The sequence below is a fragment of the Cyrtonyx montezumae genome, unplaced genomic scaffold, assembly GCF_038088225.1.
Source record: "Cyrtonyx montezumae isolate F1298 unplaced genomic scaffold, pur_monq_1.0 scaffold_23, whole genome shotgun sequence".
NCBI classification, from domain to species: domain Eukaryota; kingdom Metazoa; phylum Chordata; class Aves; order Galliformes; family Odontophoridae; genus Cyrtonyx; species Cyrtonyx montezumae.
The window spans coordinates 5243106-5255609 of NW_027071970.1; the positions used below are offsets into that span (position 1 = coordinate 5243106).

General features: G+C 47.6%; 1 protein-coding gene across 2 annotated transcripts in view; it reads left to right on the plus strand.

Moving 5' to 3' along the window:
- Window positions 1–12504, plus strand: part of TTC28 (tetratricopeptide repeat domain 28) — a 125389-nt gene that overhangs the window by 31228 nt on the left and 81657 nt on the right. The window contains exon 1 of one of the 2 annotated variants that reach the window (XM_065738955.1): window positions 1083–1195. The exons of the other annotated variant lie outside the window; for it this stretch is intronic. Within the exon in view, the coding sequence (XP_065595027.1) occupies window positions 1169–1195 (27 nt within the window). The 5' untranslated portion in view covers window positions 1083–1168. Of the gene's footprint in view, window positions 1–1082; window positions 1196–12504 lie in introns of those variants that run through there. 2 annotated transcript variants of the gene reach the window in all.

Below are 12504 nucleotides of genomic sequence, written 5' to 3' on the forward strand. Positions count from 1 at the left end.
GCACTGATTGGTGTTCCAACTTCTTACATATTGCTTTCTTATATCAAGAAAGAAAGAGGAGGCTGAGCCCAGAGCACCTGTAGAGTGGGGGTTGGAAATACCAGGTGAAGTTGTGTCTAATCCATGACCTCAATTCTGAAAATGCCAGGAAACCAGGGAAGGGGAGAAAAGAGCACCAGTGAACTTAAGCGTTTTGCTGAGGGCTTTGTGCTAACCAGCTGGAATACTGCTATGTGTAAATATCAGAAGGGATCAAATATGGTTATGCATTACTGTTGAATATGTGGAAAACTCTGCAGTCGGTCCATAGGTGTGGATCGTTTGCCAAAAGGAATTCATAATGCTGTTTCTGACAGCATCAGCTCTGTGAATGAGGCATAGTCCTGTGTGGGAAATGGTGGCACGTGGCTTTCTGGATGCAGGACTGGGAGTCCACCTGCTCTGTCCTTTTTGGGGCAGATGTGCGGGCACCGCTCCCACTTTCTTTCCTGATAATTATCTTTACTCAGAAGAAGTCTCACCAGCCTCCTGTCGGTGCTGTCAAAACAGCACTTTTTGCAATCTGCCCGTGAATTAAATGAGGCTTTTTTTTTTTTTTTTTTGACAGCATCACAGCAAATGACATCGTCTGGTTCTGGGCACTTATCCCCTTTACTCGGATACTGCCTGCGCCAATTACGGAGCTCCCCAGAGTTACCGATCTGTGATTCACGGGAAGGAGCAGCGCACCGTGCGGAGCCGTGCCGGGCTGCCCCGCCGTGCCCACCTCGGGGCGCAGCCGCCGCCCTCGGGCCTCGAAGCCCGGGCACCGCCCGCTGTGTTCCCGCGGGGCGGGGCCGGGGAGGGGCTCGGGGCCGGGGGCGGGGAGCGCGGGGCCGCCTCCGTGCGCGCGGCGGAGCCGTGGGCGGTGCCGGGCCGGGCCGGGCTCTCGCCCCACACGCGGCGCAGCGCTGTGCGGCCGCGCGATGCGCCCGGGCTCCGCGGGGCCGCGGGCGTGAGCGGTGCCGGCGGGGCTGGGCCCGCTGCTATGGCCCGCGCGGTGCGGGCGGCTGCTCTCCCGCGGGCCGGGCGGCGGGGCCAGGCGGTATGAGCGGGCGCTGCCGCCCCGCTGCGCTCGTCGCCGGCACCCGAGCGCGACCTTGATGCTCCCTGTCCCCGCTCTACAAATATGATGAAATGGCAGCCCCGGAAGAAGGTGAGTGGTGAGGCGGCTCCGGGCGCCCCGGCGCTTCTCTTCCCCGTCCCCTCCGCTCTCCTCCCCGCGGGGCTGCCCCGTCCGCCCGCACCGCTTCTGTCCCGCCGGCCCCGCCCCGCCCCGCGCTGCCCCCGCTCCCCGCGCCGCCCCGTGCCAGCGGAGCTGGGGCTGCGGGGCCGTAAATCTCCTTTTCGGGCTGTTTCCTAATATGGCTGCTTTTTCGGAGCGGAGTTCTCCGAGCTTGGTCAGTGGCCGTGTCACGACGCGGGGAGCGCCGTGCGGAGGGTCTCTGTCGGTGCGCCGCGTTTGCGGTGCGCTGCGGCCGCGCGGCGGCTCCCGGAGTCGGAGCGGAGCGGCTTTCAGGCGCACTTGGCACTGCTTTTTATTGACATTCTTTTAAGGGAAAACCTAGCGAAGTGAATGTGCGGTGCCGCCCCTCCTCAGCCCTGACCCCTGCTCCTGGCAGCTGTGTGCTATTAAACGTTTTCTGCGTTGTTTTTTGTTGGTTGGTTTTTTGTTTTTCCTCTTGGAAAAACCTGCTTGAACCAGCAGGATTCCTTCTTTCTTTGTAGCACGATGTGCGATACTGTGTTTTACATCAGGGAAGAAATAGAAATCATATGTGAAACGCGTGAGAGCGTCTCTCGCGTTAGTGCTGGGCACTGGAAGAAGCGGTGCATCCCGAGCAGAGCCCCTCCGTGCTGTCTCACCTCCATCCCGCTTCCCGAAGCTGTTCCTTTCGTTTGTTTCTAGCAGGCAATTTCTTGTAGCAGGAGGAGTTCTTGTTGCGAGTCACTGTGTCTTCAACAGAATAAATAGATAAAGGATGAGCTCCGTGGGGGCTCCAACTCTCTGTCTGAGCTTCTCTGTGTCTTCCTTCAAATTACTTTTAAGATATCCAGGAGCTATAGATTTTTACATGTCTGTTTTTACTGTTTTCAACTGAATGTGCACTCGCTCTGTGGTTACGGCTATGGAAACTCCTCCAGGCCATGGTTACAGCAGTATCGGCTGAACTGCTGCAGTATTTGTGTTGGCTGCTGGCTGGGCTCCTCGACTCTGGAAGATTCCGTTTCGGGTGTCAGGATTCACTCTGCAGCGCTGGCTCACTGAGTGCTGAAGTCACTGTGTCAGATGGGACTTTTTTCCTCCTCGTTGTTGGTGTCCACATGAGTTGGATTTTGGGCAGCCTGGTTTGATCGCGTGGAGTTTTCAGAAGATAGCTCAAACCCATCTCAGCTATGGAGCATCTTATTAGTCTGAGTATAAAATGATTCCCTCTCTTGCTGTGATGTGACGGAAACTTTGTTCGTGTTGGAGTACGTTCTGTTTTCAGGCACAGTACTGTACCAATAAAATCTCAGCAGAGATGGAGTTGTTGTCACTGCTGCCAGCAGGCTCACGTGAGCGCGGCCGGGGTTTCTGCTGGCCCGGCCTTTGTAGTGCTGCAGTCATGTGCAGTACGGAGCAGTTTCAGGAAAATGACTCATGCGAACCCCTCAGACAGCACTGCTGTTCCATTTGTTAATAGGAAGATCGATACAGTTTTCACAGAATGAGAAAGCAGGTTTGGTAGCTGTGTTCCTGCAGACCTTGCTGCTGAGTGACCTCAGGACGCTGCTTGTCTGCCGCTGCCCTGCTGGAGTATTCAAATACAAGAGCTGGCAGTGTACGAACTGTGTGTGCTGCTGTACTGAATCAGGTGTTCTGTTTGATCCATTAGGTTTGCACTCATGTTCTTTCGCTTTCCCCTGATTTTTTGTCTTTATTTTTTTCACGAAATATTTAAGATGTTCCATTCATTGCAGACATTTTGTTGTTACAGTTATTAAACCACGCTTCACTGGGGTTGTGTGCAGATTACTCGTCCTGTGTGTAAAGCTGAACTCCTTTGTTTGGTGGTAGCAGTAGACAGCAGTCACCTATGGTGCACGAGGCATGCCGGTGCTGTCAGCTGGCAGGTGAGGATGCTGTGTGCTGCCCCGTGGCACTGAGCCCTCTGCTCCCCGTGCAGCACGGGGCCGTGCTCAGCTCTCGCTGCAGGATGCTGTCCCTGGGGCCGGCCTCCACCCACTCCATCCACTGGGCTTTGCAGGAATCATTTGCTGCTCAGTTATGACTGAATGGGATGAAGCTGAAATCACTGACTGACCACATCAGGTGAGAGCTTTGTGAACAAACCAGTGTGTGGTCAAGTAGCAGCAATCTATGCCTTTGTTACTGTTCTGTGGAATAAAACAGATTTGCGTTATTTCCTTCAGCTTTACATCTGTAGTGCGGTGTTATGTCTGAGTGCTACCCTGGGATTTTAGGTGCATGCTGAAGAGTGTACCCACACATTGTGTCTTGCTCGCTGTCGGCTTTTAAACAGCGTGCCAGTAGGATCCAGCAGCTCAGACTTTGAGCTTTCCTTTTAGGCTGCCCCTTGCACACCGCAGTTTGTCCGCTGTGTGACTTAACCTGGCCGTACACATCTCCCTGGTGGGGAGGAGCTCTTCGCTCCCTGTGTGGCTCAGAGTTTTCTGGGGGGCAATCTCTGTTTCTTCAGAAACAACAGAATGTGTTTTGCAACCGTATTCTTGTTGGTAACAGCGTTTGTGTGGCGTATCACGCAGAAGCACTGTTGGGAAAACACACTGGATGCAATCTGCATCGTAGCATTGTAAAATGTCACAGGTTGTAGAACTCTGTTCCACGAGGAACTGAATGAGCCGATTCCCCATCAGCTGTTGAGCAGCAGTAACTTTTTCCCTCTGTGCTGTGCGGTAGAATAAGAGTTGTTCTGTAAAACAGAGGACTGAGAAATGCTTGCAAGGCACAGTATTTTCTGCACAGGAGCGTGGGCTCAGCTGACCCTGAAGCTCCTTTCTGTGCAAATGAGTGAGCTGCAAGCAACGTGGGCATCGGCTGTGTGAGGATTTACGAGGGAGCAAGTGCTCTGGTCTTCATGGGTTTGCCTTTCCTGTTCAGGCAGGTGAAAAAGACTGATTTTCTTCCTTTTTTCTTTCAATTTGGAAGGAAGAAGCCTGAGGAAGAGAGCAGTAAGGTCTGCTCTCAGCCTTGTCTGAGTGATAGGAGGTGCCTGGTAGGAGGCTGTGGAGGAAATAGAACCAGGCTCGTGGCATGTGGGCAGATGAGAAGAGGTGGATGATAGAGTACTGGTAAATACTGTCCCTTTTCTAACGCTATTTAGCAATACTGTGAAACAATTCAGTAGAACACGAGCTCTCCCAAACTTTGAAAAGCAATAGTCCAAAATGTTCTTAAGGTACCACGCTTTGAACAGCCTCAATCCATCATGGATTTTTCCAGTACTGCAGAAGCATTCTTGTCATGGGCTTGAAGCAGACTCCATTTTGCTCCATTCTGTGCCCTAGGGTTGCAGGGTAAGGAGTAAAGTACAATTGGGGATGTCTTACACAACGAAGATGTGGAGAGGCAGTGGCAGTCCGTCAGACTCTGTTCCTGCTATTGGTGACAAGATATGTGCAGTCTTCCATGTTTGCCTCTGAAAAATAGTGACTTACTGACTGCGTATGTTTTCCTTATATGCAAGAAGAGCAAATGCAAAGTTCAGTTTGTTGAAACCTCTGGCATTTTGTTTCAGTTAATAGCAGTTTTCAGGAATACTGCAGCAGCTGTTGCCATACTTGTCCATGTTGCCCTAAAAGAATGCACGTCAGAATGCTGCCTTCAAACCTTTGAATTAACCAGCAGAAGATGATTCTGTTGGATAACACTGCCATGTAAGTTGATTTTCATTTGATTTAGCTTGCAAATATGGTTTATTCATCTCTGTGTGCACTTCTAAGTCTGTATCTTATAGGATTTCATAATAATATAATTTCAGATCATCAGAGATTGGTGATTTATTATTATCAGAGGTCGATCTGTTTTCTGGTAGAGCAGAACTGTGGGTTAATCAGTGTGATGACAACAAGCAATTCACCACGAAACAGTTCCTCCTGTATTTCCTAAATAGAGCATTCGATAGGAACGCCCTTTTATGAGGGCTGTACTGAAGAGTTTCGGAGTACAAGATAATTACTTGTAATTATGGAAATTTCTGCAAGGGAAATTGTCTTAATTTGTTCCTGTTAAGGAATGGAATTGCTCTAGATGCAGCATTTGAATCCTTTTAAGAGATTAATGTGGTCTCCCTCCATTACCCTGAATAGTCCTGGTAACCTGCTGCTGTGTCTAAAATCACCCTTTTAATCCTGCTCATCCATTTGAATTTCTGATAAAACATAGTTTGCTTTGGAGGAAAAAAGCGTTATAATGCAGAAACTGGGCCTGTCTTTAGCTGTGCTCTGACCTCTAAGGAGCAACATGCTTCTGGCCATAGGCACAGCTAAAAGTGACCATAGCTCTGCAGAGCTAGCTCCTCTCCAGGTAGAGCTCTGGTGTATGGTGTAACACTGATGTATCCTTTGAAAGAGAAGAGTCTGAAACAGGATCCTGAGACTGCTGGGCAGCAGCTGGTGGGGCTGAGACTGTGCGGAAGGGATCCACACTTGACTTTGGTCTGCTCCTCCTCCCTGGACGTGTGTTACTGACAAGTGGAATGCTCTGGTTTAGGGTTCTGTGCTGGGGGTGTAGCTGCTGCCAAGGACTCAGGGAAGGCCATGTACCTGGGGATGCAGTGTTGTATCAAACCAGCTGCTTGCATTGCTGTAAGCCACGGAGCTAGGGATAGTGAGGTAGAGACCACGTGTGTTTGGCACAGTGGTGACTGGTATAGCTTTAGGCTGCCTGCATTCAGGCAGAGGAGGCTCTTTACTTCTCTTGTGTTAAGAGAAGCCCCAGTACAGAGATGCTCAGTGCAGCTGTGTTGCAGCTGTCATGGGCAGAGTGCTATATTACTCTCACGTTGGGCATGCACCTTGCTTGGAGAGGGCAGGCTCTTTAGCCTGGGTTCTGTGATGTAAAAGTGGGTGAGCAGCTCTTGGAGATAATCTAGCTGTGCTGGGGCTTGTCATTGCTGGCACTTCTCTGACATCTCTGCTGATACGAGACCTGAATAAAATTGAGCAGTACCAGGAGCTGGCTGTGGGAATCTGCCTCCTTCTCAAATTAATTCTGATGCTATGTATTTGTAAAAGAGCATGCCAAAACACATTATGTACTAAACTGCCGTCAGAGCAATAAAACAACAGTCTGATCTCATGGTAAACTAAGCAGTTTTTCTTTTCTTTTTTTTTTTCTCCTGTTGTTATTTTCAGTTATGCTCAACTTCTGCCCTGCCAAGAGATGAATATCCTCTGAACATCAGCTTGTATACCTTGCATGAAGGGAAAGCAGTTGCAGTGTTAACTCTTCCCAGTGTCTGTGTTTCTATGGTCATCTTGCTGTCTCGTGACTTCCTTCAGCAAGCATGAATAATGCAGAATAGCCACACACCTCCCATCTCGATGGCGGCAAGGAGCTGGCAGTTCTGCCTTCTCTTAAAACGGAATCGCACCTAGCCAGCCATGAACTAACCTCCATAAAACGTTCTACTATTTTTACTCTTTAAGTGGCAGGAAGAAGGGACTTAGGAGGCTGATACATAAAATATCCAGCTGTGTTATTCATGTTAATTAGGACTTTGCAGACTGTTAGGAGTTGGCACCATCCCATTTTCCATTTAAATGTTAATCTGTTATGGTTGGAGAGCTCTTTCTTGAATTTTTGTGTTGTGAATCTCAGAACTTCCTCAGATGGAGACCCACACCTGGCATCTCTGGGTAGTGAAGCCCCACTGCCAGTCTGCCAAAACATGAAGCACGTACCATAGCATCTGCATTCCCAGACTTGCTGCTTTCTTGGCATGTCCCTTTTACCTTTCTGCCTGTGGGAGCTCTGGTTTCATAATTACACCTGTGAAGTACTGAGAGACTGTAAAGCCACGAGTTCTGGCATAGCAGGGAATTTCTTAGCCACAAGTACTATTGTTAAATGATGTTACGCTTGCAGGACTTTGGAAAGTAACAGACTTTGGAATACAGCTTCCATTGTTGCATCTTATCATCCCAGTGAGCTTTGGGTGGTCAGAGTCCCGAGCACAGCCAGCCAGGCCTTCTCGTAACAGTCAGATCTGTGCTTAAAAAAGCATTTTTCCTTTAAAATTCAACTTCTTCTCTTACTATTTTGCAAAACAAATGCCCACTGTTGGAGCCAGCGGTTGTTGAATTAGATTAGATGCTTGTATGCCCTGTCAATGGCTTCTGGACCTGCGTAGAGCTCTTGCTATAAAGTGGTTGCTGTTGTAGCTGGCTTTTGTGTCAATAAAAAAAGAGATTTGTCATTAGGCTCAACATTTCAGTGTCAGTGCTGTTGAATTTGGTCTATTTGTTCAGAAGAATCACTGAAGAATTGTGTTACAGGAAATTCCTTGCTATGTCCAATTTCCTTTTGACATCAGTAACAAATTATATTATCAGAGAGGTTTTTATTCTCTTAGACAGGCTTTAAGATAGTACCCAAGGAGATTAGAGAACAAAAAAAAATGTGGCTGGAATTCTGTTTGTTCATAGATATTTATAGACATTGATGAGATCCCCTGAGCCTTCTCTCATCCAGACTGAGGAGTCCCAGCTCTTTCAACCTTTCCTCCTGGGCGAGAGACTTCAGTCCCTCCATCATCTCCGTGGCCCTCTGCCGTACATCTCTTTACTGGGGAGCCCTGAGCTGCCCCAGCACTGCAGCCTTGGCCTGAGCAGAGGGAGCAGTCAGCTCTGTGGGTTTGCTGGCAGCACTGCCAGGGTCACAGGAATGCAGGCGTCACACACAAACAATAGCATTGCCTCTAGGCAGTGCCTGAAGGGATATACCACTTCTGCTTGTGTCATAAATCAAGGCATGGTAGCCTCAGTACTACCCAGTGATGGCACACAATGATTTTACAACGAATACTTGATACCTCAGAGAAATGTACCCAGCTCTGAAACCTGTGTGGAGAGGAACTCAAGACGCTAGTAACCAGCCATAAATTAACATTTGCCCATCTGTCAGTAGTCACAGAGGACACGCACACACTGTGTCCTGAGATACAGAATGGCAGAAGATGCTGTTCCAAAGATACAGTGCAGCCCTGGGTCTGGGGGCAGCTCTGGGGCTGGCAGCCCGTGCAGACCCCTGACACCAGGACCCCTGCCCTCGTGTCAGCCGAGCTGCTGCCCTCAGATTTGGGGCTGAACTTTGATGTAGAAGGAGCTGAGAAATGGTGTGGAAGTAACGTTTAACTTCTGTCTGGGGTGGCTGAGGTCGGATCGTTGCAGGAAGGAAGCAAACGTCTTTCAGGAAGTGAAGCAGCTCCCGCAGCCAGGCGTTCCCATCCAGCTCCTGTTTCCGTCGGTACGCCAGCAGTTATTAGCAGCACAATAAAGAATAGATTTTGCAGGTTGTATGAAAGGCAGATTGAGCTGTAGGGTATTTTGCACTTATTAAGAAACGTGCTTGAATGTGAGCCAAAAGCTGTCATTTCCCTTTTCATCTATTAAAAAGATACATTAACACTGTCAATCAGCAAGCTTCAGAGGTTAGGCAAATACAGTCAGCATCTGCCAATAAAATCAAAGATTTAACACATCTCAGTATCAAAGTCACATTAGAGGGAGAAAATCGCTGTGCAGGCACAAGCCCCAGCTGTGCTTCAGCTTTAACTGTGAATGAGTACCTGATATTTTGAAATGTGGAGCCTTTCCATTGTTAAAAACCAAGTGTGACCCCTCCTGCAGTGGTTGGGAAGGGAGCCTAGCACTCGTTTGTCATGCATTCTTTCTGCTGTAATGAATGTTATTAAGGCCAGCCATTAGAATGAGCAAAATCTTTCAGCATTAGGTCACTGTGTCGCACGTCTTACTGCAGCTGGCTGTACGATGATGTGGGCTGTCGGTTGTTTCTTTTAAATACAGATGTCTTTTTTATTTGTTTTTCTTCATTCCGTTTTGTGTGTAGCTGGCAGGAATTAAAAGCATTTTGTGGGGTCTGAAAGTTGCTTTCCTCGCTAACCAGCAGTGGCTCAACCTAAAACTCATTTGAGCTTCTGGAGGAACTCCCATTGTCTTCAGTAGCTGATGCCTTCCCCATGTTATACTGGGACTGCTGGAGAGTGTAGATGCTAAATTATGGTCTGTTTCTGACACTAGCATAAGCATAAGGCCTTGTCCTGTCTTTCCTTCACTGCCTTTTAGGAAGAGAATTGAGATTTCTCTTTGGGATTGTATGTATTTTTTTTAATAGACACCTGTGATGGGATGCTGAGGAGATAGACGATATTTCATTCTTTTTAAAAACCAGCAAGTTACTCTTCTTTCTCTGCCAGCTTACTTGTTATTGCATCAAGAATGTGAAGCTCTTGCTCTGTTGTTATTATGTGGAAGTGTTTTGAGAAGCTGGTGATCTCTGTGCTAATACACTGATGCAGATTTCCTACCTGCTAATGAAGGGCTAGAGTAATTGTGGTTCTGTCAGTGGTGCTGAATGTTCACAGTGACTTTGGGGGTGAGCTGGTGAAGAGCTGGACTCTTCTGTGTGCTCTGGCTTCTGAAGCTGGATTGTTTCATTTGTCCTGCTTGGAGGATGAGACATTGTCTTCTGAAATAAAATTGTAAACACTTTACAGCCCTTTGAGTTACAAACACTTCGGTTGTTTTAAATGTAAATGGTGTAAGATTATGTACTTGATTTGTTACAACTTCCTAATTCCACCTACCTCAGCACTATCTTGGCAGTTAATTGCATTATGGCTTAGAGAAGTGTTCCACAAATTGCTGGAGGCAGCTTTGCTGAGCTCCAGCACGCTTCCTTCGGTTATGTAGCAATAGCAGGGCTCTGGGATCATTAGTAAGGAGGCACTTAGTGGCCCAAGGCCTTGTTCCTTTAAGTCCTCTCTGCTGAAGGTTTGTTGTTCTGGAGCACGGGTGTGTGCAGTGGTTGAAGCCTGTGCTTTGGTGGGTACAGAAAGCTGTGTTCCCAGCCATCAGTGCAAACACCCAGTCAGAGAGGCTGACAGACACTGCTGTGATTGGCACCCAGGGAGTGAATGTGACTGGGCCAGATTGTCATCTGCTCCCCAGCGAAGTGGAAGAGCTCTCCCTGGGAAGTTAATGATGGCAGCTGCATCAAACTGACATGGTAGAGGAGCCAGCTGGTACTGAGGACAGCCGTGTGCTTCGTTAGTCGGGTGACTAATAAGCAGTTTTTGTAAGCAGAGATCTAGTAAATGATGCTTAAGTAAAGAAGGAAGGCGTGGTAATCCTGCTTGAAAAGGCAAGCTTCCTTACGGTTCCTCTATAGAACAGTCTAATGTTGTTCACCAGAAATTAGCTTTCCTCTGTTTTTTTTTTCAAGGCACAGGAGAATGCTTGGAAGAGGAAGAACGATTTTTGGGACTGCCTGATATGGATCAGGAGTCTTAGCAGCAGAAGTACATGGGATCCATTTCACCTGAGACAAGGTGTCGATGCTGGTGTGGCTGTAACTTGCTGGTTGCAATTGTGCTTAAGTTTGAGACCCCCAGTGTAGGCTGGATCCTTGTCATCTTATTCTGTTTTTCCAGTGTTCAAACCATGAAAGCATTGGCAACTGCTGTGTCTTCTAGATGACTCTGTTTGTAAGAGGCTTGGCTGTCCTACTCAAAAGTTGGTGCAGAATCAGTTGCAGATGCTACCTTGTCAGGACTGACAGCTCTTCAGCTTGCTTTCAAGTTACTTCTTCCTATTCCAGTTCTGCTGTAAGGAAAACCATCTGTGTTAAGCCTCAAAGTAAATACTTAGGGCTGATCCTTTTAACTTTATTTTCCCCCACCTCAAACTCCAGTGGGCAGTTACTTGTGAAAAATGCAAGGCACAGTGATGCTGCTGGCTGCAGTTGCTTAATCATGTTTTTATATTTTTACATTATAACCTTATACTTGAGCATTTTTCTCAGTGCCAGTATTACAGTGGAATTTCATGTAGAGGTTGTGCTTTGAACTACGTTCTTCACCGAGGTGAGGGTGTCCTTCATCTCCCTGAGTGAGTGTTTCTGAAATACTGACCTCCTGGCATTTCCAGCATTTCTTTTTTCACACCTGTGGTTCAGTGTCTCTCAGCAGGGTTGGGCTCATCCTTGGGCTCTCGCATTCCTGGTTGGTTCTGTATGTGACTTTAAAAGCAGGAAATGATAAACAGTGAATTTTAGGAATTACTTCAGTCCAGAGAGTTGCTCTGTGTAGTAGGTTGGCTAATGGGAATAATGTTTCAGAGGAAAATTGGACCGAAAGATGAAGATGGACCGCGTGTCTGTGTCTGCTGGAGAAGCCACGTCTCCTGAGGCATCATTAAAATTCTTTCCAATTATGATCACAATATGCAGCAAATCGTTAAGTGTGATAGCTGAATGGCAGGCATGTACACAGAGTGGGCTGTTTGAATTTAGATCTGTGACTAAAACTTCACGAATTCGTAGTTGTTACGATACATACACAAAGTGGAATCTGCCACTCCGGTTGCTGATCTATTTATTTTTTTTTGCCTGGTTCTGTGGCCTCTTAATAGCTCAGTTTTCCTCCAGGGTCCTGCTCACCGCAGCGGTTGTGGTTGGTCTGCTGCTGCCGATGCTGTGTGGGTCTGTGGCACTCCCCTCTTGATTAGGGAGGAGGTGCATGGCTTCTGATGTGGTAGAACAGCTGCAGTTCAGGTAGTCTTCATGCAGAGCTCTTGGCTGCAAGAATTAGTCTGCTGGTTGCTTAAAGCATCTAAAGACTTGAGGCATAAAAGATTGATTAACTGCCAGGTACAGCGTTTACTTCTTAAATAGGTGAATAGATTTTCTATTTTTAATCTTATTGCATTAATCATCTTAACATTGACTGATTAATGTTTTTGTTCCAATAAGCAGCTAAAATTAGGCTTCACTCCATTATAGATGCTCATGTTATCTATGTTAACCTATACCCTCCATGCAGACTTCTGTTTCACTGCACCATATGTGGCCCTAGATGTTACAGATACCCCTGGAAGCAGTGTTGGCAAGATTAGGGAATTGTTATGGTACTGCTCTGTGCTCAGCCTGGGGCTTCTGGAGTGAATACTGAAAGACCTGAGCATCATCCCAAGACAATCTGTGTGATGTGTACAGATGTACTAATTCATCCCTTTGGAAGCAAGGTATGCCTGGTGCCATTTGTACATGTCAGAACGGTAATTGTCTCAATGTCAAGCTCTATCCCAGTTGTTATCTGGGTTTTGGATCTGATTATCAGCAAGGTGATAATCACTGTCCCTACTCCCAGTGTCTGCTGCTGTTTGACTCACCGTATCCCACTGAATCCATCTGAAAGA